The sequence below is a fragment of the Pocillopora damicornis genome, chromosome 5 (assembly GCF_964200805.1).
Source record: "Pocillopora damicornis chromosome 5, jaPocDami1.2, whole genome shotgun sequence".
NCBI lineage: Eukaryota > Metazoa > Cnidaria > Anthozoa > Scleractinia > Pocilloporidae > Pocillopora > Pocillopora damicornis.
The window spans coordinates 26,363,821-26,390,254 of record NC_142674.1 but is presented as its reverse complement, the minus strand read 5'-3'; the positions used below and the strand labels follow the sequence as shown (position 1 = coordinate 26,390,254).

Below are 26,434 nucleotides of genomic sequence, written 5' to 3'. Positions count from 1 at the left end.
GGGGATGTGTCATTGGTTGATGCAGATTGTATTCGTGCTCTGACTTGTAAAGCGTTATGTGGTTTATCGAGGAGCGACAAGATTAGACAAGTCATTGGAAAACTACAGCTGTTTAACAGCGGCCAGCTACAAAGTGAGTATTGCACTGCGCGGTGCTTTCTTCACACTTATCCAACCATGTATATTATTCAGCTGGGCGTGCCCGTTGGCAAGATGAGGCGAGTCCTGTGTTCTGATAGGCTACCTGAGCTCTTATCCGCTTGGGATATCACGCTTTCATTTCGCGCAAGATAAAAGGTTGCGTCGCGAAGACTTACAAAGTTTGTAATGTTTAGCTAACGTCGGTAAAGAAGTCGTAAAAAGCGATAGAGGACGGTCAAAACACTTTTTCAAATGTAAAACGAGCACTCACCATCACCGATGACTTTCTTTTCCAGCGCTTAAAAGAAAACAAGTCATTCTTGATTCTTATATAAGCAGAATAATTTTGCTATGTAGTAATTCCTTCTTTGAACAACTTAATCAGTCAAGAGCTTTTGTCTAATTCAATACTCTTCGTCTTAGTCCAGAAAAGCGCCAAAAAGAGCTCGCCAAATATCCAGCTATCTTGACGTATTTACAGCCATGTTGACCTTCTAAAACATCATTTCAATTCTTTCATTTACGTTGACTCAATGTCGTTTGTCTTGAGCCGATCATTGAGGATAATGCTTCTGACCACGCCCTTTTCTGCAAATATGCTGCCGAGCTACTTGAAAGAGTCACTGATAAATCTCTGGCTACGTCCTCTGCAGTCCAGTCCCTGTCTAGAATAAACAAGGTATGAACTTGAAATTGACACAAGCTGTCGTCTCAAACAGGGGAGGGCGGAGACCTTCAACAGCGTCTTTACGCGACAGTTTACAGCTCATTAACTTTTGTTTGAACGCCAAACGTACGGTAAAGTCTAATTTCGATTATTAAAGTTTTGCTTAAATAATGAACAATCGATGATTTTGATTGGAAGAATTTATCAGAATCTACTTCTTTGTATTTCTTGTTTAAGAATGGATGGTCATCGAGACTGCCTTCAGGCTTTCTCTGTTCTTCAGAGGAGGGGAGGAGGGACATCCTCAGTTTCTCTGCCATCCCCTCCCAAAAGAAAACATTTGATCGTAGGTAAGATGGTCACACTATCGGGTTTCATCTAAATACTTTTAAGTTAAGAGGAAATTAAGAAATTAATGCTTTCTAGAGCATTATTAGAACAGCGCAGTAAGAAATCATATGTAAATTTAACAGTTTTAGAGTTTGAATTGTCCTTTTACTTCTCTTACCCAATAGCTTCTGTGGGGTCGGTTTTCTTACTTATTTCGATGTTCTTTCAAGTAGGACACTTTCAAAACCTGTACAGCCCAATAACTAAATATCAGCCTTTACTTTCTTAGGCTGATGTTGTTGCGCAGACTCATATTTCATATCCGGCAAAAGAGCTTTTACAACTGGTTCACAGTCACCTCACAACCCAAGGTTTGTTGTGGAGCGCCGAGGAGCATTAAGAGAAAATCAGGTCAAGGGGCGGAATCACAAACTGAAGAATTTCCCTTTAAACCTATTTTTAGATCACACCCCGCTTCATAAAACACTCTTGAAATTTAGAAACGAAAGTCCCAAGTCATCCGACAGTCCAACAATTATGCAGAGCTGGATTATTTCTATAATTTAATAGGAATAATCTTTGTTGTTAAGTCTCTGCTTCTTATTTTGAGTGTCGTAAAGCAATCAAAACAACCAATCAGAACGAAGAAAAATATCACGTGGAGCCAATAAGAATTTAAAGTAAAAACAAGCAACCTTCTGAAGCTCGGGAAAACGCGGGCGACAAAATCGCAACTGGTTTTAGTTTTGAATGTGATTGGTTAAGGTGGCGTGAATTTTCTAGATCAATAACAGCCCTTAGTAGAGCAAAAGCAAAGCGTCCCAGATTACTTTGGACACTCGAATAAAATTTGTTCTAGTCTTGAGGGTGTTTGGCTCATTTGTTAATCAAAGGTGTGGTTGTTTTGGACCAGGACTTCATGAGACTGCAGAGGTTTTACGGAGAGAAGCCAATCTACCTGACCCAAAACCTGAATCAAATCTGCTTTATACGCCTACTAATAGGAACGTATGTGGTGCGTGTTGTCGTTATCAAGTGTATTCTGTGATCACAAGGTCCCTTGATTCATGAGGAAAATACGATCACGATGGCATTTTCTAAAGTCATGTAATAATGGCACGAGTCTGCGTGAACGGGTTATGATGAAAATGACCAAATTTGTCTTTTTTTTCTGAAATTCCTTTGTAAAATTCTTTTACAGGAAAAGAACCAACAAATTAAGTCAGTCCATCTGTCCTTCAGTTCATCATTCCGTTCCTTAGTCCACCAGTCCATCAGTTAGTCAGCCGTTATTAAGTGATTGAGCTTGTCAATCTGTCAGCCAGTCAGTCATTCAATCAGCCCATCCGTTTGACAGTCTGTCGGTCAATTAAGTATTATCAACTGAGTTGATAACGTAAATTGACCACCATAAAGGGTAAAGCTGACATTTCGAGTGTTAGCTCTTCGTTAGAGCGACTGATGTAGGGTTCACGCCCGAAACGTCAGCTTTTAACCTCTTTACGGTGGCCATTTTACATTATCAACGCAGTTGGTAATACTGAATTACCTTGTTATACTCTCCCACCGACGCAGCACCACAGCGCTTCTTTAGAAACCTGCCCCCTTTATTAGTCTGTCAGTCAATCAGCCCGTCAGTCAGTTAGTTTGTTTGTCAGTCTGTCAGTTACTTCGTCTCTGTCAGGCAGGCAGTCAATTATTCTAACAGTCAGTCTGTCAGTCATTCCGTCTGTCCGTCAGTCAGTCAATCAGCCCGTCAGTCAGTTAGTTTGTTAGTCAGTCTTTCTGTCATTGCGTCTGTCCGTCAGTCAGGAAGTCAATTAGCCCGTCACTCAGTTAATTTGTTAGTCAGCTAGTCTGTCACTGCGGCTGTCCGTCAGTCATTCAGCCTGTTCGTCCATCAGTCAGTCAGCTTGTCCGTCCATCAGCTAATCAACTAGTAAATCGTTCAGTAGGTTAGTGCTCGATCGGTTGATCAAGTGAATCAGGCGGGCAAGCAGTCAGGCTTCTAATGTGGATCGTATCTCTTCGTACAAGACTAACCGTATGCTTACTGCCATGTCCCATGTCACTCTACACAGGTTCGATTCAATCACTCCTCAAGCCTTTCTACGGCCTCCTCCGGTGTGAGCACTCCCGGGACTCCATCCCTGACGCGGTACCGATTCAACGACCCTGGAACACCAACAGGAAAGGTAATAACAATGTTTAGATGATTGAGCGGTCAGGATAACTGTATCTGAATGCTGATCATAATTTTGTCTTGTGCTTATCCCACTCCCGCCATAAGAACAAAGAAATTCATGGGAAAAAAATATTTTTTTTTAATCTCGTGTAAATGTATTTGTCGAAAAGGATAACAATTTGTTGATTATTACGATATGATTATTTTATCAATGTTTTGAGTAACAATATTGTTTATGGAACGTCGATCAATTTCTTTGTCTGCATGTTTGTTTTGGTCAGCGGCTTCTACCTTCCGATCTTTCTCGCCCTGCACGCCCACCGTCACCTCCTACGTTGGATGTGATCGTGACGCGGTATCTTCGCGAACAGCATGCGCAGTGTAACAATCCTGTGTCCGCTGGTCCTCCATTCTCTTTAATACGGTAAGTCATGTATGCCAGAGCCAAAAACATCTGAAAAAGTATTTCCGCTTGTTTGGAGGATTGCCAGATGTTTCGTTGAGTCTCTTATCCGCATTCCACTCTCGCTTAAATATGGCCTCGTAATGCCTTCTGTTAAGATTTTAAAGGTGGAAAGTTTCTAAAGAACTGTGGTGCTTTGTTGGTTGGAGAGTTTAAAAAGGTAATTTGGTACTATAAACTGAGTTGATAATGAAAATTTGCCACCGTTTATAGTTCCGAAGTTAACGTTTTGAGCGTTAGCCCTTCGTCAGAGCGATGACGAAGGGCTAACGTTGACCGAAGTGGTGATCAACTCGACTTATGATACCAAATTACCTCGTTGAGATTTTTTACGAATTTTGTACGACCCCTAAGTAATCACCACCGCCTATCTCTTTAACGGTAGCTACTTATATAAAAGGTTTGTGAAACCCTAAGCTCCTCCTGGTAGACCGGTAGGTGAGTAAGAATTATTTCTTGCCTACAAGGTTTTCTAGGTCACTAGACAAATAGACTTTCTCTTGTTTTGTTTGGTTTTTTTTCACACTCCCTTACTTTTTGTTATTTATTTGTTTCTTTTTATTTATTTATTTTTTTTTTACTGTTTCTCCGAGTGTTTGCCCGTTTATTTAAAACTGTTTGTAACATTTATAACAAGAGTTATAAATGTGGCATCTTGCAGAATTATTTTTGAAAACTGCACATAATGCATCTCCTCTCTTTCAATTAAAAAATTCCAGAGTGTTTATAAATCTATACTTAAAATAGGGCTGTTTATCGAATCATACGCCACAATTGCTGATGTCTAAGAAAACTCAAAACTGTGAACAATCAACTTATTCCGATTTGTCTATCGTCAGACCCCACAAATGCCCTGAACCAAAGTACAGATATTACGCACCATCGAACATGACGACGAGGTTAAAGCGAAGAGAAGTATGTATATTGCTATTGTTCTTAGCTTTAAACAAAACTATTTTGCTACGGTGGCGGACAAAGGAAACACTTATCTCATTATCTTAATAGTTCGTTCTGATACTCGTGTCAACTCTTATTATAGAGTGGTCTCCCTCAACATTTATCTGTACTCAATCTTGAAAAATGTTCTCCCACCTGAAGGTGATTCCGCGTCATGGCGGATTTAACGGCGCCAGACTAAACAGACGATTTTTGTACGGAAGGTAGGAGATGCCTTATTTGTACTTCGTATCGCTTTATTAGAAATTCTTAATGTTCTCTTAACAGAATTATTGTAACCTGATTCTCAGACCCCTGTTCACACGTAAACGGTATTTCTAAACACAGGTGACGGAGGTTTCCATAATCTCTGAACAGAGTGGATTTTTCGTGTTTTTCAAAAGCGCCGGCTTGTCGTCTTCGCGTCGACCAAAAGAAGTGGAGTTTATCACGTGCAAGGACGTGACACTAGTTGATCTCCTTTTGAAGTCTTTTATTTTCAGTTTTATTAGCAGATAGGTTTGGACTCAAGGAAACGATTCGAATATGCTAAGTTTGCTCAAGATAATGTTCAAGATGATGTTCCTCTACAGAATTCTGACGCATTTTACCGACGAAGTTTCACAATTAGTCTTTGATTGTGTTAAGTTTAGTTCTCGGTTGTGTCTAACTGTGTTTTTCTCCATTAGATTTAAACCGCTCAGGGCCATTCGCGATACTGAAGAAAACAGCTCCTTTACATGTGCATGTTTTGCAGTAAGTCTCTCTGTTACAACATTCAATGAGATTTTTAAGATCTATAACTGATTTCGAGGACTAACCACTCCCAAGGATAGAAAGATCCTGGTTGGCTAAATTTGGCAAACACGAAGCAGTTGAAGTAAACTTAAGAAGGGGCCTGTCAATTTTCCTCCAAGGGAGTGGGGCGGGGGATCGGAGTATTCTTTTTGTTTCACCATAAAATACACCTGATCCCCCCTTAAAGTTCTGTAGTATTGTAGTGATCCCACCTCATTTAAGCTCTGTTAAAGACGACTGATCCCCCTCCGCTCCCCCCCTAAAAACCGTGGGATCCCAAAAAATTTACCTACCCCTCCCACCAAGTGTTAAATAAAGGCTGGTTCCCGGGAGTGAAGAAAATTAAAACCAATTGAAACTGAAAACCGATTTTTAAATTTTTTTTTTTTTACGATGAACGAAACGTAATACTTCTTCAGACATCAAATTTACTCTTCAAAAATGTATCTTCAAGGCTTGACCCTTTACATGCTAACATCAGTATGCATATTCTCCATACTGTTCTCTATGTAAGTCCTAAGGTGCGGACAAAGAGAATTTGTTTAAAAATCAAGAGCTTCTTATTCGGTGATCATTTTCTTTATTCTCGTGATCCTAATGTTTGCTTCAAGGAGTGATATTGTAAAGAGAAATTAGACGCTGGTCACTCTTAGAAGTCAAATGGTTTGAACCTCTTGTTTGTGTCGTTTGCATTTGGCTGATTCTTAGTAAAATAGAAATTATGATCTTGTGTTTCTTTTTTTTTTTTTTCTACTCGTAATAATTATCCTTATTATTGTTTAAAAAAAAAGTGGTGGCTTTTATGAGGTCATGTAAACGTAGTACCTAAGTTTTTACTTTTTCTCCTCAGCCCGATGGCAAGTCTGTTTTACTTGGAACACAAATAGGCGAGTTGAAGGAATACAACTTAATAACTGGACAGGTACAAAACTCAATTTACACCTTTTGATTTCAAGTCAAAGGCCAAATTTTTCTTGAAATAGCTATATGTGTATGAATTAGTCGTTGATTGTGACAAGTTAAGTTGTCAATTGTATCATACCTATTCCTTCTTTTTTGTTGTTGTTGTTCTTTTTTGGATTTAAACCGTTCAGTGCATGATTTTCATGTTCATTTTTATTTTACGTATTTATTTTTAAAAAATGATCTTTTGCAGGAAGAGGCGACTTATCTCTGTAGCGCAGACAGAGCAATTTCCATGTGCCAATGTTCAAAAGTAAGAGTACAGCATGGAAGTTTCCCTCCTCATATGGTTAAAAATACCTTTCTTTCTACTTCGAACAGGTCGAAAGTTTCAATAATGTTTTTCACGTTTTTTTGTGGGGCGCACCCACCCCTCCCTTCCCCAACTCGACAACAGTCAAATGGTAACAAGTGATGTTCGATGTTGGATTTTGTTCCACATCCACAGAAACAAGGCAGCTCCGATATTGCTTTTAAATAACTTAACGTTCGGTCAAATCCAGTCTTCTTGTTAACTGTTTAGTTTCCATATCTTTCGCTGAAACCAATCAACCCTCTTTATTCATCAGTTTTGCAGCGCGTTTCGCAACGTTATTAACCTTTCTAAGGCTTATGTGACCCTTTCAGGTTGTGTTCACGAATTCATTTATCACTGAAATTGTCTTTCTGTACTTCATTCTTCAATTTTTAGGACCGCGAACTTTTATTGACGTCATCTTCGTCTGCTTTGCCTCCCTGTGCTCTTTGGTCATTTGGAGATGTTTTCGAAATGAAGTAAGTCTTTGAACTTGAAAACCTGTTTGATTCGTACCACTAGTGCATCTGATAGGCACGTCCTTTTTTGTGTCTCTGCTTGGTTTATTTGTATCTCACCTTTAACAAACTACAATGTTTGTCGCAGAAACATAAAACAGACACCTACTTTACTATGTTTTACCATTAATTTTTATTGACTTGAGGATCGCTGAAATACAAAAAAAAGTTTTACATTGTTCTTTCAGAGCTACAACTTTTACAAAAGACACTTAGACAAACTAATTTCATAAATTACAGGAGACGACGCTCAAGATAAAACAAGCAAAATGGGAAATAATTTAGGTGTATATCATGGCTCGTATCCTGTAATCGGATTGGTGTTAATGACACGGTGACAGTAGGCGAACTGTAATGTTTCGTCGTTACATTTATCTCTCTATTTGATAAAAAGTGCTATTTACTTTATAATTTTATTTGTTTCTCTTTGGCTCAGACATCCATTTAGCGTGGACACTTGGGTAAAGTTTCGTAATTTATCAGAAGACAGAATTATTGGCACACACGACGCTACTGCGCATGTGTGTTCAAGACATGTGATGCATTTTCAATTCCCCATGTTCTAAACGAGTTGGGGATTGGGTCCGAATTGGGACCGCAAAGCATCTATGGATTGTTTGAAGGGACAGATTTTCCAAATCAATATGGCTGAAAGCGAGAGCAAAGCCAAACTAACTGTTAAACTAACTCAGGAAGATATTCCTGGGGCAAAACTTCCAAGGGATTCTGTTGAAAAATGTAGCGTTGTCCAGTTGAAGAGGTGGCTGCTTTGCAGAGGTGCAAAAACGACGGGAACAAAGAAAGCTTTAGTGTCGAGGTTCGTATCGAAGCTAGCAACTTTTAAACTAAGAACCTTTACACGCAATAAGTTATTTTTATTTATAACAACTTTATTTGTAATTATATGCCTTTTCAGAATTATTATTAAAATTTCCTAAGAGTAAAAATTTAATATAATCGAAATTTTCGAATTTAATAAAGTCCTCTCGTACTTATGAGTGCTCTAATTTTGACTTATAGAGTACACGACTACATCAAGCATGGATTTGATGTTAAATACTTGCGTGATCCGGATGGCGGCGTCAATTTGTTACGGAAAAAAGCTCAACTTGGCGTACTTGAGAATCAAGAGCCTGAAGTAAAGGATTCATTCCCAAAAGAAGGATTCCAACCAGATATAAAGGCACTACCAAAAATATCATTTGGAACTGTGTGGAGATTTATGATCGAAGGTGTAGAATGTAAAAAGCAGCTCTCCACTGCTAAGCCACTTGTTAAAGGATTCAACTTTTTTAAATCTGGTCATGTCCTGTACATAGGCCACCTACAACAAAATGGCAAGCACTACATCAAAAGCCAAGTCCTCCCATCTATGAAAAGGGACAAAGTTTATACATGCTACTTAGTTATTAGTTCACTTGGAAAGATGCTAAGAGCCCACTGCAAATGCCCTGCTGGCATAGATGGGAGATGTAACCATGTTGCATCAACACTTTTTGCTTTAGAAAACTATTGTAAAGTAAGGGAAAAACTGGATGAGTCTGATGAGTCATGCACCTCCAAACCATGCAAGTGGAATGTGCCACGAAAGAGAAAAGGTGCAATACAGCCCATAAATGAGATGACTTTTGTGAAGCACGACTACACGAAAGAGAAGAAGATACGTAAGCTTCATCACTCTCCAGTAAATGCAAACCAAAATGCTTGTCGCGATGAAAACAAGTCAAGGTTTTTTGAAATGATGAAGGAGTACCAGAGGGTATCAGGAAACACTGTAACTTGGACACATATACTGCCTCAGGAAGTAAAGAAACTTCAGGATGTAAAGGATTCTCTGCTTTCACCAGTCAAATGTCATCCCGTGTCAGCAAAAGAGCTAAAAGAAAAGTTTGAAAAAGCAAAGAGAAATCTTATGGTTGATGATTTACAAAGGCAAGATATTGAGGAACAAACTAGAGGTCAATCAAACACTGAATTATGGCATCGCCACAGACAACCAAGGATTACTGCCACAAAATGTTACCGTGTAGCTGTACAGAGAGAAAGTACGTCCCCTACTAAGATAATTAAAGATATACTTGGTTACAACAAGGCCTATCAAAGTAAGTCAATGGAGGAAGGACTGAAAATGGAAGACCAGATTATCAATGATTACAAGCTTCTCAAGCAAAGTCAAGGAGATGAAGGCATAACAGTCTCAAAATGTGGGTTTTTTGTTTCAAAAGAACATGGTTACCTTGGTGCTAGCCCCGATGGCCTTGTACATGATCCATCAGCCTCTGATTCAGAGGGACTTATAGAAGTTAAGTATGTCCAGACATCAAAGGATGAAACACTAGAAAAGGCATTGTTACGCAAGAGCATTTGCAAAAAGAACAGTAATGCATTGAGATTAAATGACAAACACAAATACTTCTACCAAGTCCATCAGCAAATGTTTGTTACTGGAAGAAAGTGGACAGATTTTGTTGTAAAGGGTTCAGGCTGTGATTCACTGTTTTGTGAAAGAGTACATTTTTCAATAGACCGCTGGAAGTCTATTTTGCCCAAGCTAGAATCCTTTTTTAATGACTGGATTGTTCCAGAACTTGTGTATCCTAGAGTCAAGTATGGAATTCCTAAATTGAATGCTCGTTCAGTTTAAAACAGTCAAAATCAATGTGTTCATTTCAGTAAAAGTGTGTAATTTAAGAAAACTATACAATGAAATAAGCAAATCAAAATTTAATGGGAATTAGTGGTTTGCCCAAATTATGTTGCACACTTTTTAGTACTATCAGAGTGTAAACAATATATTTGTGAAGGTAGAATGGTTTTCAAAAGCCTGTGAAACACGTACTAAGTTTTGTACATGTTTAGTGCTTTTCTGCTTAAATGCTTTTGTTTCTATTGTTTAATACTGGCACTATTAGAAAGTAAATAGTATTAATTGTTTCACAGGTTTTTTAAAAACCACCCTATAGGTATTTGCTATAGCTAAGATTAGATAAACTTTGTCTTGAAAGAAACAGCGATCTGTTTTGTCTATACACATTAACTCAGTATTTTTATACATTGTACACAGTTATGTTCATATTTGACTGAGTAAAATATTTACTAACTACATATGTAGTGTGCTTGGATTATTGTAATGACTTATAACCAGTCTGGTTACAGTCTAGTGGTATGATGGCAATATCATAATACATTATCAAACACTAGTTTATCAATGCTATTTTAATGCAAGGCAATAAAACATAAATCCATACCATTGTTAAGTATTAAAATGTTGCTTTATATTCACATAAATTTTAATTAATCAAAGGAGGGTAAAAATTAGAAAGTCCAGCCACTACAAATAACATATCAGATGCTATGGGGGCAAGAGTAATTGGAATTCGGTGGTCAAAGATGTGCCAATTCTTTATTCTCTCCATCAATCGCTCAACATGTACTCTCAAACTGGCAACAATCTTGTTGTGGTTGGTTTCTTCTTTTGAGAATTGTGTATCTTTAACCAAAAATGCTGGTCTAATCAGTTCTGCTCCCACAGAAGCAAGCTCATCAGTGCAGTTGAACCCTTTGTCTGCCATAACTTGATCATAAGGTTGTAACTTGTCCAACAGTCCACTTTGAGCTGTTATTTCCTTGTCAGAAGTTGAACCAGGAAATAGCTCACTGACAAAACATAAAGCACCACTGGGTGTTATACCAAGCAAGGCTTTCATCGTCGTTCTAGACTTGTATGACGAGTAGCAAGCAGATTGAGAATTAAGTGCTGAAGGTTTCTCCATCTCAAACTCTGTACAGTCCACAATAATGACACAGTCTGGATAGAAGGATTTGAAAATGTCAGGCATGTAAAGTTTGAGAACTTCCCTGGGTGGAATAGTAATAAGTGGCTCAAACTGTCCCCTCAGAAATCTCGTCCAGGCCCTTGAAACTTTGGACACAAGGGGTCTTGAGACACTAAACCGATGAGCAAGGTCCTTTTCCAGCAATCCAAGCCTTAATCTCACTAGTGTCAAAGTAAACTCTTGGAACTTGGTTAAACATCGAGGTCTGCCACACTGAATTCCTGGGTGCGTTCGTTCATGTTCATATTCAATATGCTCTGCTGCATCTTTAACCATGTCGAAACATATCAGCAGTGCATTATAGTCTGGTAAACCAGTATAAAAGGCAATGTCTTCAGCATTGTCTTTATATTTCTCAATATCGAAACGAAAGTTTTCAAGAGAGTGTCTTAGTCTTTTTGTTTCTTGCTCGAGTTTTAAGTTTGCCTCGAGTAGGTTTGCATTTTCTTCACTCAACTTGGCATTTTTCTCCAGCAGCTGATTCTTTTCATTTGTCAATTCACTGATGTCCTTTTTAAGCTTTTGCAACTCCTTTAACATTGTTTCGATTTCCAATCCTGTGAGAGATGTTTGTGTCTCACGATTGTTCTCATGTTCGACTGTCACTGATGCTTGTGCCATGTCTTTCTTTTCCTCCCTCTTCTTCTTTTTTGCTTCCTGAATTGCCAGATTTTCTTCGAAGCTGATGACTCTTTTTAGCTGTCGTCTAGTGCTTTCTGCCTTTTTCCAAGGAAATATAGTCGGCAGATGAGCTCGACTGAGTTTCTCGCCACCTTCGAAATGGTCTGAGCAAATTCGAGTATTTGTGGAGTCCAATTTTAGCGAATCATTCTTCAAAATGACTTTGTATTGCTTTCTGGTAAACTCATCTTTCGGTAATCTGTAGAAATGCAGATGTGAAGCGTTCCTAAAGCTGTTTGTACAGCCAGGAACGCAACAATTATAGTGAGGCATTTCAGAATTACTTTGTAAATATGACTCGTCTGTCCCTTCAATCAATCCATAGATGCTTTGCGGTCCCAACTCGAACCCAATCCCTGACTCGTTTAGAACATGGGGAATTCCAAATACATCGCGAGTAGCCTCAGTTTGACAAATTGTCGCTGTTCATTTAGGACATTTACAAAAGGAAAAATAGATCAGCGAAATTGCTAGTGCGTGAACACAGGACAGCAAGGATGATAGAATCGCTAATTTCCCCCAAGTTTGTGCGAGATCGTTTTTTGTCTCGAATACACGGACTTTCAAGAGGCATTTTTTGCCCAGACGTCATGGCCAAGATCAGCTTTCTGCGCCTCAGTTTACTTGTTCTGAGGCCTCTTGGCTGTGTTTGATAATTTTTTGATATGCTTCACAAATAACTTTGGTTTTTCTTTCACGTCACTCAGTTGAAATGTGTCTTTTGAAACATTAGTCAAACTTTAAGGCGCCGAACTCGAGATTTATTTATTTTGTATTTAATTCAGGTTTTTTTTTTTTTTGTCGTTTATTGCTTGTGGTACTTTTGTGCCAAAACCCCCTTTTTCTTTCTCGATAACAACGAGCATTAGAATGCAGTTAGAGTGTGATGATATTATTCACTAGATTATATTCAACCATCAGATTTACGACATTGCGACAGGTCAGCGGGTACTAACTCTGCACGATTCCAACAACACAAACAACTACTCAAAGAACCTCGCCTCCTTTAATCCCACGGACGACCTGGTACTGAACGACGGTGTATTATGGGATGTCAAAGGCAAACGGGTTATACACAAGTTTGACAAGTTTAACAACTTTGTCAGCGGCGTTTTTCAGCCCTCCGGGCTGGAGATTATCATCAATTCAGAGATTGTATCCTTTTTTTCGTTTTTAAAGAACGAGCCAATGCTATACTGTAAAGCAGTGAGTCCAGATTCACGAAAATAAGGGAACACAACGTCGGCCTTTCACGGATCTCGAAAAATCACTCTACCTCCTTCTTCTTACTTTGACAGTAAATTGGGAGAGAGATAGATATCAAGGACTATTATTTCATAAGAAAAGTTTATTGTTTCCTCATCTTGAGCGTTTTCGTGAAGCAATACACAGTCACCTGACTGATCCACGGAGTATAAACTTATGTCTGAATATCCTTGGTGATGTGCTGGCCAATTTACATCATCAACCTAGTCGATAAAACCAAACTATCTGGTTATTTCCCCGCCCTCACAACTGACGAAGCACTACTGTTTCTTGTGACACTAACCCCTTAGAATGTCCAAAGCAACTCATTTCACAGTCTTTTGCTTTGCCAATAATCCTTGACGCTAAAAACAGTGGGATCTTCGCTCTTTCCATTTACTGGACACGTGTCCTTCACTAGATCGATGTCACGTGATCTTCAATAACAGTGGTGACGTCATGTATGGGGGTAATTTCATGTTTATTTGTTTCCACACTTCTCAAATTTGTTGATACTTTATTAATTTTTCACGAAGGAAACCAGACCTGACATTGAGGTTTTAGTGCGTCCAAGTCGTGAGCTTTTAGTTGCGATCTATATGTCATCTCGATATTCAAATTCAAATTGAGAGCACAGAATACTCATCCGGGATTATGGTTCCATAGGTTTTTAGCAGTTTATAGACATCCAAAATTGCGTAAGGAAATTTTTCAACTTTTCATCAATTATTTAGCAACTTTTGCGGTGTTTGGAAAAGTGAAAGAGCTCTAGCTCTTTTATTCCACTCATAACCCTAAAACTTCCGGTTCCAGTCTTTCCAAGGTTGGATAGCGCTATCCACTAGAAACTCTATCCGTCGGATAGCGTTATCCGCCCTTTACATAACTGGGCCCTCAGGGAAAAGTCCCTCAGAACCTCTGATATCTCAAAAAATGAAAAAAAAAAAAAAAAAAAAGAATTCTGGAATGAAGGGAGCGGTATTTGTTCTTCCGTATTTTACAGTAAAACATCTTTCGGATCCTTTGGAAATACCGCTAGCTTCCAGGCTCCTTGGACCGTACGAGACCTCGTCCAGGACCTTTGACGCAACCGATTATCAACCAATAGGTGAGCAGGAGGGCTTGCTATAAATTTTTTTATAGAAATTTTGTTTGGCGCTCGTTATCAGTTAATTTGAAATATCTTGACGTTTACGAAATGAGTGAGAAAATGATGTTGGAAATTTCAATTGCTTTCAAACAGCTACAATCGACGTTAAGAAGACAATATTTGATTTGTGTACCGATATAACTGACAGCTTTGTAGCCGTTATTGAGGTAAGCTTAAAAATCGGAAACCTCTGCCTTGTTTTGTTTTCCTCCCTTCCATCCTTCTTCTTTCATTCCCATCCTCTTCCTCTCCCGCTCTTGCTTAACTTCCTCTCTTCTCTTTTTTTCTCCCTCTTCTCCGACACTTCTTCAGAGGTAAGAGGACTCTTGTGATTTCTATCAAACATTAAATTCAATTTATCTTGATCGTAATACCTGAGCCGATTGGTGCGGCTTAGCTCTACTTGTCAATCACTAGCCAAACTGCTTCATGATTATCTTGCAGGAAAAACAAAAGAGGGTGAACTCTTTCGAAGGCGTAGTTGATAATTCCGATTTCATTCACGAGGAAGCTGCCTAGAAAAACCGAATTTTTTAGAACAGGAAGCGGCTGTAGACAGATTGAGGGAATCTCTCAAGTGTTCATCAGAACATGGAGTGTCTCGCGCATTACGAGGGTAGCAAAAAGTCTTAATTTCCACACTGGTCACTGGAAAAGATCTGCTGGCAGTGTTACCCACTGGTTTTTTTTAGGAAAAGCTTTCTATTTCAGATGCTGGTTAGCTTTAAAACTAATTATAAAACAAACCTTCGAGTGCAGAAGTGTGTCTGCTTCAAAGTACCGTTTACAATCAAATGGAATAAACATCGTCAAGGGGATTAACGGAAGCTACACTCAAAGAACATAGGATGCAGCGGATATCAGCTCATATCTGTGTCCTCGGAAAAGGTTACGTCGAAGCCATTTGTCTCTGCGCTGAAAAAAAACTGCTTCACAGTTTCACTCATCCGCTCTATGCTTTTTTTTTCTTCTTTTTTCTTTTTCTTGTGGTTACGGTTACTTGCTCAATTCCGAAAATGCGGTGAGGCACAATTAGTTATGGGGTGTTTCGCTTTTTAACAGCCTCTTCGAGCAAGCGTCTTTTCGCCTTTCACTGCCCCCTCCTTCCACTTTCCACTCAAACTCTAAGTCAAATATGGCCGGTGAAATAATCGATCGCGAACTTCTTAACGTTAACTCGCCCTAATATAACGCCTGCACTGCAAGCTCAGGAGGTAGCAGTTATCCCAGCTACCTCATGCCACGACATGTGGGAGAAACTTTGGCAATGCGAACCATCTGACTGGCTTTACTTGTCATTTCATGATTGCATAAGTTGCAAACTATCATCGTAAAGATCTTGTCATCATGTCATAACAGTTCACGTGAATTATTTCATATCATAAATTCGGTAACGTTCTTTTTTAGAATCAGGCCAGCACCGACGAAAGCGTTTGCCGGGTGTACGAAGTCGGGCGGCTGCGTAGGGCTGATGACGAGGACGAGCAGGTATGAGAATCTTAAGGACTTTTACGTCAATATTCGTAGGAACGGACCAATCAAAGAGAAGTGAAACCGCCATCTTGGATGCGGATTCGGTTATGTGATTGGTTCGTGCCTTATTTGCATACAAAATCCTGCACTTTGTTAGGTTGTGGACTATAGCGCCCCCTGGCACTAAAGCAGAGATGAACTTTAAATTACTTTTGGAACATACTTCGAAAACACGTCACTTAGTGCAACACGTGTTTGATGTAGGTCAATAAAATAACGACTCTATGCATTTTTTCTCTTAGGAATCCGACGAAGGTGGCGAGGAAGATGACGATGTCGATGACGATGATGATGAAAATGATGATGATGACGATGACGATGATGATGATGACGACGAAATTGAAATCACGATATCTGGCGATGATGATTCGGATGATGACAGTGATATTGCAATTTTTTGAAGCGCGGCTTTTAAGTTTCCATCTTTCAGTTGTTAATTCAACTCAATAATGAGCACGTCATTCTGCTATGTTTTTATCTTTGAAAAATGCACTTGTATCACACAATTTGGGAATGATAGTTTAAGCTTGCAGTTGAGCTTCTTGACGGCGGAGTTTTTTTATGTAAAATGCTATGTAGCAGAAAGTAGAAGTCATCATCGAAAAAATTACACCCATGTTACTGATTATCAAATAAATAGGAAGGATGGAATGGTTTGTTATTCCTCTTGTAATGCAAACAAGCCAGCAAAGGACTACTCGCCACAGAGTTACCACTTGTCGATATCTTAACCTTGGTGGAACCGCTAAAAGTCTGTCTGTACTTATTGCAGTCAGTGTGAGGACAGAGACGTCACAGAAAATAACCCCCAAGGTTCGGTTGATGAGCGAGCCCTGGTAACAAATTGCAGAGTGTTCTTGGTAAATTATGTAAGGAAGATGAAACGACTGGAAACTGAGTTCAACACTGATATCAGTGCATGCAAGATTACTGAACAAACATTTTGATGGTTGATGAAGGGAAGAAATCTTGCAGAGAGGGAAAAGAATGAGACCATTTCCCGCAATGGCTGCAATGAACATTATAAGATCCATGACGAAACAAACATAATAAGACTTCGGTCATATACGCCCGTGAAGCAACGAAATTGATTAATTCTTGTTTGGTTTGTATTTTCTGTTAGGTTCTCCATGTTATTTTATAGCAGTTACCACTCTTTCATTGCTAAAGGCGTTGAGAACTCTCCTCTTGAACACCACACTGAACATCCAAAGAACGAATCTAGTTTCCGAAATGAGCAGGTGGTGATGTTTAAGTATCTCTATCCATGTAAGACTTTCAACTGCAGAAGGGGGGTTTTCTATATTCAAGAAAAACAGAGTTGAAGGGTTTTCGGTCAATACCATTTTGTTTTCTTTTCTTGCGGTGATTTTCCAATATTTCGTGTGGCTTATTTCTTCATTTTTACTTCAAAAGAAGCATGGAGGTAATTGTTTCTTTTCAGCTGGCTATTTGCGGTAGTTACACTTTTTTTCCGCACACCACACCCAACTCGTTTCAAAGCAAATTTAATTAATTTTAAAGTTGTGTTTTCTCTTTTAAACTTAAACCCTAATCGAATTCATTCAGAGGAAAAAGTAATATCGAGCTGAGATTTTCACGAATATTTTTTAGCCTTGCGCTTATATTTTTCGCCAAGTTAAAGAGTACCTCTACTCACTAACATATCCTGAAGTGCCGAAAAATTGACAAATTGGGAACACACTCGTGGCAAAATAATTAATTTTTCAGAGAAGTGAGAATTGCAGTAAAGAAGACAATCAGAGCGTTTTGTTGCTGTTTGTAGCTCAATGATGTCTTTATTTATGAGAATTGACCACGATGTTCCTTAACATAAGTATATTATGCAAATTTTTTCATCTAAAAAGCACTTGCTTATCATAAAAGAACCACAAATATGTTACCTTAAAAACAAAACGAGCATAGCTAAGAAGGGCAAAGACACACATGGGTCAGGAACTGAAAAGAAAAGCTGACTTGTTGAGAAAGCTCTACAAAGTAATGGCGAAAAATAATTCACAGATTCTACGTCATTTAGTATGTTAAATGAATGTGGCACCTGCTTACTAAACATGATGAAAATTCAAAGAATATGAATAAAACACGAAAGAGTTAAAAACAAGTCTAATTATAGCTGTGACATTTGTCATCGGAAAATCAGACAACAGGAGGAATTTTTTATCCTCTAGAAACTGCTAAAATTCTCAACAAAACAATAACACTCTTATATCGAATACGGATCGCCCAATAAACGTTCATTTGCTGCCAAAAGAGGGAAAGACAGAGCCACAAGTCTGAACGTGAGCGCCAATGGCGACCCTCACAAGCCAGTTATCTTCACAATTACCAATTGGAGTAGTAGCATTTCTCCTCGCTTTCAACATTGTCCTCTCCTTCATTGCATCTCTTGGTAATGCACTGCTTCTATTAACATTTTATAAAGTGTCCTCTTTGCATCTCGCTGCAAAGGTCTTGTTTGAATGTCTAGCCGCTACCGATCTTTGTGTGGGTCTTTTTTCACAACCTCTGTTCGTGACTGTTTTATTTCTTTACATTGATCTTGGTAACACCGACATAGATATTGTGTATAACGTCGAAGAGGTTGTTTGTGTATCCAACTATGTTTTGTTTGGAGTGACTGTACTGATATCAACAGCCATCAGTGTTGACAGACTTCTTGTTGTGTTTTTGAGGCTGAGATACAGACAAGTTGTGACACTAAAGCGAACTCAAGCTGTTATACTTTTATGCTGGATAATTGCTGTTTTATGCGGATTGGTTCGTGTCTGGAGTCAAACGGTTTCGGAGATTGTTGCTTTTGTGGCCGTTGTGGTATCTCTGGTTACTTCCGTGTTTTGCTCCGTAAAGATCCACCTGAGATTACAACGGTACCAGGCTGAAGTAGAAGACAACCTTGGCGAAGGATGGTCAAATGCAGGAGAAGATATAGGAGCAGGAAAAGATGAAGCAGGCGCAATAACGGGGACAAGAACAGCCACAGAAGAAGGAGCAGGAGTAAAAGGTACAGGAAGGGGAAGAGTACGTGCATGGACCGCAAAAGGTTCATCAAAACAAAGATTAAACGAAAGAGTTCAACTAAACATCAAACAATATCAGAAAACAGTTTCCAGCATATTTTGGGTGCAGTTGGCTTTAGTGGCTAGCTACACCCCTTTTATAATTGTGTCGATATGAGACATACAGTACTTGGTGGATCAGCAATTCATCCTCTGTGGCTCTTTACGAAAACTTTAGTTTATCTGAACTCATCTCTGAATCCCTTTCTTTACTGTTGGAAAATCACAGAAGTGAGAAAGGCAGTAAAGGACACAACCAGGGCGTTTTGTTGTTGTTCGTGATTCGAGGTCGCCTGTACTTATTTGGAAAAACTTCCGTGTCCTTAAAGAAACAATTTTTTGCGAATTTTTATATTAATCAATAAGGAATCATTGAATGCTGACAAGCAATTGCACTTACAGAGTCGAAAACTTTATTGCAATATGAGGAGGAATACAAATTTCTTTTTCTTTTCCATGTTCTCTTTACAGGAAGGAGAATAAGAAGAATAGGAAGACATAAAATCAATTAGTCTTTTTTTTTGCCATGAAATATAATGAGATATTGTTTGATAATTGATTCTTTCTATCTATTCTGGACGGGTTTCTAATATTTATTTAAAGATCACCCATGCATAAACAAAATTAATAAATAAACGTTAATTGTGGACTTGTCTTTGCTCGATGTGCCCTGTTCTCTCATACGTAAATCTAATAACTCGCATATTGACTAAACAAACCGTTTTCAGCGAAGTGCGAAGCAACTTTGTCGAATAAAACCTTAAAAGAGTTTACCCCGTACATTTGTGTGGCCCCTTTAGTCCTATTGCCGGCGGCGCTTTTAAACAAGTAAGGTTGTTATTTCCTTTTCCTTTTTCGCCGCCTCAGTTATTGCTGACTTCTCTATACATACAGTCACGGTGAACCACTGCTTTCTTTTGCATTTTTGGCCTCTTTCAGCTGACTTTTCCCCACAATCAGGAGGAAAAACCTCAAGATGAATATGTCACCTTTATTTTAAAATGCGTCATGCTTGAATATCAAATAAGACTAAATTAAACATCTCAAATTGAGGAAGCCACAAAAATGGCTGATTGGTAATTAAATGGCTTATATTTTGGTATTAGTAAATTCGAGAATAATAAAAAACGAGATTTAGCCAAACTTTAAGTTCTCTTGAACTTTAACTTTATGATGAAAACACAAGCGCGCATCTCAGCCCTTATCAATGTTGAACAAAAAATTTTTTTTCCACAAACAGTTTACATCTGCTTCCAAAAACAAAGCGTGGAATGTGTAATGATGTATCACGAATAAATCCTTCACACGAGCTCTAGAATATACTCTAGGCCATTTTGGCAATAGTCTTGGTTTTAAGGGCGTGATGAATGACTCAATAGTTTAGTCATGAAAACCGGTTACGCTCACACAGAAAGGCACAATCCGTCTCCTGACGGTTTTCAAGAGGTATTACGTGTTTACTTATCAGTACCTGTTATAGTATTTAGCTAGAGACTGGCAAATTGGGTCATCAGGCTTTCAAATACTTTATTCTTAGTCGCATAAATAGACCGTTTTTGGTTGACAGATATGTCAGCCTGCTTGTTTTGATAACACCAAGGGTAATAATATATGATTATTGACACACTTTAGTTATTGCTGTGCGTGTGCTGGTGTTTGGTGGCCAGCCAAGACCTTTCAAATTTATTTATATTTCCTTTATTGACATTAATTTTACAAGATTTGGATAGAAAAATGATTCCTTTTCCAATGTTGTCTTTTCTGAAATGTTTGCATTATCACGATAAGTTGCGATGCTAATCGCTACACTGGAAATTTATCAAATGTTTCTTATTTCTTAACTCTTCACCAAAGTAGATTTAACTAGAGGTGGATATTTACCAGGCTGCGAAGCGTAGAAGTAAACACCCACCTCTTGCCACCGCACTTAAATGACTATTTGTTTTAGTGTATATTTTAATACTATGAGATAAAATGATGCATAAAGATGATTTTGATTAATTGATTCCTGCAACAGTCTCAACTTTTTTGGGCGCAATTCCCGTGGAGGTGAATGGAGAAGGATGAGTGAAGTTACGTTTTAGTGATTACTTTTGGGTTCTTTATATTCATTTTGAGTGGGTCGAAATATGTCAGATTTTTGGGAGGTTCAAATAAAAACATACTTAAATTTAATTTCGTGTACAAAAATTTCGAAACCCTATCTAAACGATAAATACTTCCTACAACGTATCCTCAACAGCCAAATAGACAAATACCGAAATAAAAGACATGAACCAAAATTGTGTAGATTGACGTCAGAGTCCCTACTGATCTTTTATCGACGATCGTGGTTTTACTTCACTTTAATTTAAAGGACACTCCACGTCTCAGAAAAAATTATTGTCTTCGCCCAGCCTTGAACTTGGAAAGAAATCTGAAGTTTAGCATCATCCAATAATATTCAGTAAAACAAGATTGAGGGGCATGTGAAAAGTCATTTACATATATTCTGAATAAGACAAGTCATGGAACAACCGCTTGTAGCACTCTGGATTCAAAGACCAGAGGGTCAGAGAACTCAGAATTTATGAGCACTACTTGTTGTCTATCAGATGGATTAATAATGAACTAAGCCACACCGAAATGCCATCGTTAATCTTGGCAAAGGCCTTGCTCATGTCAAGAAACACAACGAAAAACAGTAAGAAAATAACCGCAGTTGCCTGTTTCTCTAAAAAATCAGCACAGTTCTCCCCACGATGAAAGTTGAAGTAATAGGTTAGGCAATGTTAGCTTTATATGTAAGTGCTCGTGGCAAAAACAAAATTGAAAAATGATTGAATGAGAATCCATTGTTATATTGGCTCGACTGTGTTTTGGAGGAGCCTAAATGTCATTTTAGTTTATTGTGTCCATCAGATCTACAGTTAGATTTCCTCGCCCTACCCTTTTTCTCCCTTTTGTCTCTACTCTTATTAATGACATTTTATGCGCATATGCCTTTGTTTTACTTAAAGTGGTCTGATCCGAACCAGCAATTTTGCTGCAACGAATGGAGTAAACAAAACGAGTTTAGCTTATATAAGTTTACTGAAGCATTTAAAGAGTGCTTTACAACAATTTAATTATTCCTAACAGGGTAAATATTCATTGTGACTTGGGAAAGATCAACATGTCCATTATTGTTCTTCTCTTCAATGCACTTACAAAAAAATTAAGAAATATTATTTATACTAGGAACAACACTCACAAATTTAGGCAAAATTTCTGACTAGATCAGTTACAAAAATTATCTTAACAGCAATTTCTTTTTCTTTTTTTTTCTTGTCTCTATCAGCCTACAGTCAATAACAACAACAAAGCACTGACAAGTGCACCAAGCGAATAAACGGTAAACTAAGAAATGCAAAACTGAAGAATTCAAGAGAATTCCATTTATAAACTATGAAAATGGTTATCATTACTACCAAAGCATTAATAAAGTAAAAGTATGATAGAAACTACATCTTAAAATCAAAAGCTATGAAATATTGAGGCTGAAGTTTTCGAAATCTAAACTACAAATTACCACAGAGTGTTATAAGACTACAACCTTGGAGATTCAGCAATTCTGCTATTGAGCCTCAGTCCTGCACAAGAGGAGTTACTTCAGATGACTCCTCGTCTTCGTCACTTCCAGTTTCGTCTTTATCTGCAGCAGTAAGTTGATTACCATCATACTCTTGTACGCCAGCCTCCCCGTCAAGAAGGTCTACAGCATCACTTTGGTCGTCCATATAGTTTCCAAGATCGTCTTGTTCATCCTTCGTGTACTTTAGTTGGCAAGTCTTAGGTTCTTCTTCTACTGCCTCCTTTTCAGATTTAACTGCTACAGCACTTTCATAACCAACGTTATTTTCAGGTTCACTTGTTACACCTTCTTCGTCATCAATTTGAATATCTGGAGGGAAGACGGAATCACCGTGGCCTTCTTTTTAGATCAGGGGATTGTATTCTAAAGAATCAAGATCTTCTTCCTCCATCACACAAGGGAATGGTGAGGTATCAGGTTTGTTCACCTCATTTGCGGAGCGTGCTAAAGAGTTAGGATCTTCTTTTTCAGCAACAGAAAGGCTTCCTGTGGCTTCGAAATCTTCTTCCCCAGTTACAGGGGAGCATGCTGAGTTATTGGAATCTTCTTCCTCACCCATAAGGGGGCATGCTAAAGAATCAGAATTTTCTTCGTCAATCACAAGGGGACATACTGAAGCATCTAGACCGTTTTGGTCCATCACCAGGGCGGATGATGGAGGATCAATTTCTTCTCCCTCAATCGCAAGAGGGCACTCGGAGTCATCAACATCTTCTTCCTCGTTCTCGCTAAGGTATGGTAAAGTGTCACTCTCCAAAGGGTACGCTGGAGCGTCAATATCTTTCTTATCACTCTCAAAAGGGTATGCTGTGCAACCTTCTTCTCCTACTTTGATTCCGAGAGGGAAAGCTGTAGCACCATCGTCAATTGCAACCACAAAGTGATGTGCCGTAGCACCGTACTTACCCTCTTCACGGGCGATATTTCCTGCAGCTGCCCCTTTGTCTTGTAAGTTAATAGCGAAGGGGAAAGCTGTAGCACCATCGTCAATTGCAACCACAAAGGAATGTGCAGCAGCACCGTGCTTACCCACTTCATGGGCGAGATTTGCTGCAGCTGCCCCTGTATCTTGTACGTTGACAGCGAAAGGGAAAGCTGTAGCACCATCGTCTATTGCAATCACAAAGGGATGTGCCGTAGCACCGTGTTCACCAACTTCACGGTCGGGATCTGTTGCAGGTGCTCCCTCGTCTCCTACGTTAATTCCGAGAGGGAAAGCTGTAGCGCCATCGTCCATTGCAACCAGAAAGGGATGTGCCATAACACCGTGTTCACCCACTCCACAGATGGGATTTGCTGTAGCTGCTCCTAGCTCGTCCGGTTCTGCATCTTCTGGGTTTGCAACAGCTCCACGGTCATCGACAAAGTTGTACTTATCCTGATCATACTTATCATCGTCAAAGATATCTACATATGTCTATGAAAAAGATTAGAAGGTAATCAAGAACTGCATGAGTTAAAAAATCTTGAACGAGTGAATTTCAAAAATTCAACAAAGAAATTCCAAAATGAGTCACTAAAAAGAAAAAAAAGAGCAGATCAGATATCAATCACAAAGACAAGAACCATTAGTACTTGAGTGAATTGATAAGAATAAAAGTCAGGTAAGGTCTTCCTTTCTGTCAAAGTTTTCCAAAAGTGTTATTTTAAGATCTGTTCCGTTCTTTCTTGTGTGTAGACAACAGAGGGAAAATAAGGATGATCCAGACTGACATGAAGTAACTACACTTGCGTATGTTTAAAAGTAACATTGGTTCATGATGAAACTGAATTCACAAATTGTTAGCAGCTGGGTTGTTAATGCGTTTTGACATCACATTGACGTGAAAAGAAATTCGAAATTGACTTCTTAGGATACCAATTTCAATTGCTGAAGTATAGCCTGAATTAGACGCTGTATGGCATACCTTTGTTTTAATATACGTATCCATTGTTTGGTAGAGCTTCACAAAGTGTGGCCGGCTGGCGCTTTCGTATTTCCAGCAGTTTAACATCACCGCGTATCTACAGAAAAACAGAGGGACATATGATCACAGTAATTCCGCGATAGGATACAACTAGTTACAAAAATACCTGAAATGCTAATTTTATCTCATTACATCGCAGCTCAAACGAATTCTGGGACGAAAATCCCACCGTATTCTTTACTTGACTCAACAACTTTTCATTTTAATTTGTGTATTGACAAGATAAAATTAATTTTTTAGGAAGGCTTCTTATTCAGACCGAGTGCATCAAAAACACTTGACCACAACAGCAATCGATACTGCTCTTCACTTATATAACATTCCACACAGAGGAAGCAACACTTACAAACTGTCGTCGATATCTTCAGGCTTTGGCAGACGATAACCTTCTTCGATTTTTTTCATTGTCGTGGACTGAGACCATCCTTCGTAAGGAATGCCTCCTGTGGAAAAATTATGTTTTTTTTCTGTTCCCCAAAAAAGCACTTTTTTTTGTTGTAATCACTTTCATTCCTCTCAGCGCGATCGAAATGATTCTTCTGTGAAAATGACAATTAGTTACTGAAATTCATTTCGGTTTTACATCAGATGAAAGAGTACTGTAAAAAAAATAAATTTAAGCGTAGCGATGGTTTAAGGTTTTTCAATAATGTACTAAATACTTTCGGTTCTACTTAAACTTAAATTTTATTTCAAGTTGTTATGCATCGTCATAATTTTATTTATCAGCGACATTGACTATTGCTTCAACTTCTCTATCGCCCAATGCTCTTTTGTCCGCTCGGTATCACCCATCAATTAGTAATTGTGCGTGAAATCTCGGCAGGTATATTTCCTGAATGTAAAGTAACAAATAAGTTAAGTACCGACAGTGAAGATTTCATACAGGACGATGCCGTAGGACCACCTGTCAAAGAAATAGAAGGATGACGATATATCTCAACAAGGGTAGAAAGATAATAATCACTCAGATACTTCGGATGTTTAAAAACATGCCATCAAGACATAAGCAACCTCCTTAACAGAAAACTCCATATTTATTTGTTTGATTATCCACTCATCCTTTCATCCGTCTGTTCTTATCCTAATCAGATTTTGGATATTGCTCGTTAAACTTAATATTCATGTAAAGTCTCCTACCACAGCCGTAACCTCAGCTGTTCCCCAGCTTGACGTTTCCTAATGACCCTCTAATCAATAGAGCACTGAATATTCTAGTTTTCCTCGCTAAGTTAAGGTAGAATCGTAAAAAATGTTCTCTCTTGGAATATATATATGTTATTTGCCGGCTGGGAGGTCCGTATGGTGAAAAACTGTGACCGAGGTCTTGAAAATACTGCCCGAGGCCGTAGGCCGAGGGCAGCATTTTCAAGACCGAGGTTACAGTTTTTCACCATACGGACCGACCCTTAGCCGGTAAATAACATATTTATTGTTTTTTAAACTTGACGAAATTCTTTCCAAAAGAACCCGAATGATTTAGGGCAGTAAATACGGCAAGATCTTCCATAAACTGAACAATTTTTGAGTGAGTAAATGGTAGTTAAAATAGCGGTGATGCAAATTAAAGAGAGATGCCTCAGCGAAACATTTTCATTTCCGTAACGATAAAGATGATTTAAAAGGCTTCCAAACAAACTTTGAAACATTATTTTTACAAGTATCTGCCACAATCTGACACCTGTCAATTAGAGAGCGCGTAAGAAAAAAAAGCGCAAGAAGATTTGAAAAACAACGGAACTAGTTTGGCAAGGACTGTCACGACAATGTTTTCTTCAAAAACAATCAATGATATAACGGAAAGTATTATTCACTCTCATCGACGATTCATTCATGTACGAAGATTTACCTCTGTTCATTAAGTAAACGGCGAGGAAAGTAATTGTGAGTAAATTCAAATTTTTTATTTTGAAGTTGTGAGAGTTTGCTCGTTTGTTTGCTGCAACGGCGTGTGTAAATCTGGTCTTTCCTCCACAAAAACTGAATTCGAACGGCACACTCCAACGAGACACAAGGGGATTTAATGCGGCCTTTTC

The 26,434-nt window shown here is 38.6% G+C and overlaps 3 protein-coding genes and 1 pseudogene across 4 annotated transcripts in view; 3 read left to right on the top strand and 1 right to left on the bottom strand.

Moving 5' to 3' along the window:
* The window catches only part of LOC149046216 (DDB1- and CUL4-associated factor 1-like), a 27,568-nt pseudogene extending 11,176 nt beyond the window's left edge, over positions 1 to 16,392 (top strand). The window contains exons 12-30 of the transcript XR_016186502.1: positions 1 to 133; positions 678 to 820; positions 1,428 to 1,509; positions 2,052 to 2,146; positions 3,220 to 3,333; positions 3,605 to 3,747; positions 4,626 to 4,701; positions 4,885 to 4,946; positions 5,412 to 5,478; positions 6,371 to 6,442; positions 6,677 to 6,736; positions 7,175 to 7,257; positions 7,733 to 7,817; positions 12,735 to 12,968; positions 13,434 to 13,527; positions 14,062 to 14,166; positions 14,302 to 14,375; positions 15,616 to 15,696; positions 15,984 to 16,392. The exon at positions 1 to 133 is cut by the window's left edge and continues 79 nt beyond it. The product of XR_016186502.1 is annotated as a DDB1- and CUL4-associated factor 1-like (transcript). The remainder of the gene's footprint in view (positions 134 to 677; positions 821 to 1,427; positions 1,510 to 2,051; positions 2,147 to 3,219; positions 3,334 to 3,604; positions 3,748 to 4,625; positions 4,702 to 4,884; positions 4,947 to 5,411; positions 5,479 to 6,370; positions 6,443 to 6,676; positions 6,737 to 7,174; positions 7,258 to 7,732; positions 7,818 to 12,734; positions 12,969 to 13,433; positions 13,528 to 14,061; positions 14,167 to 14,301; positions 14,376 to 15,615; positions 15,697 to 15,983) is intronic.
* Positions 7,872 to 10,399, top strand: LOC149046218 (uncharacterized). Its single transcript, XM_089206567.1, has 2 exons — positions 7,872 to 8,113; positions 8,317 to 10,399. The coding sequence occupies exons 1-2, from the start codon at positions 7,905 to 7,907 to the stop codon at positions 9,938 to 9,940; spliced, it is 1,833 nt and encodes a 610-aa protein (XP_089062693.1). The 5' UTR covers positions 7,872 to 7,904; the 3' UTR covers positions 9,941 to 10,399.
* On the bottom strand, positions 10,452 to 12,175 carry LOC149046217 (uncharacterized). The gene has a single exon (XM_089206568.1). The coding sequence runs from the start codon at positions 12,084 to 12,086 to the stop codon at positions 10,587 to 10,589; it is 1,500 nt and encodes a 499-aa protein (XP_089062694.1). The 5' UTR covers positions 12,087 to 12,175; the 3' UTR covers positions 10,452 to 10,586.
* Positions 16,393 to 17,442: 1,050 nt separating the features above from the next.
* LOC149046215 (uncharacterized) lies at positions 17,443 to 19,301 on the top strand. Its single transcript, XM_089206031.1, has 2 exons — positions 17,443 to 18,780; positions 19,290 to 19,301. The coding sequence occupies exons 1-2, from the start codon at positions 18,052 to 18,054 to the stop codon at positions 19,299 to 19,301; spliced, it is 741 nt and encodes a 246-aa protein (XP_089062157.1). The 5' UTR covers positions 17,443 to 18,051.
* The last annotated feature ends 7,133 nt before the right edge of the window (positions 19,302 to 26,434 follow it).

Bases quoted from the DNA above. Each gene is read 5' to 3' on its own strand.
- LOC149046218 (XM_089206567.1), top strand. From the start codon at position 7,905: ATGGATTGTTTGAAGGGACAGATTTTCCAAATCAATATGGCTGAAAGC. The intron at 8,114-8,316 runs GTTCGTATCGAA...TTTGACTTATAG, and splicing joins AAGAAAGCTTTAGTGTCGAG to AGTACACGACTACATCAAGC.
- LOC149046217 (XM_089206568.1), bottom strand. From the start codon at position 12,086: ATGCCTCACTATAATTGTTGCGTTCCTGGCTGTACAAACAGCTTTAGG.
- LOC149046215 (XM_089206031.1), top strand. From the start codon at position 18,052: ATGGCGACCCTCACAAGCCAGTTATCTTCACAATTACCAATTGGAGTA.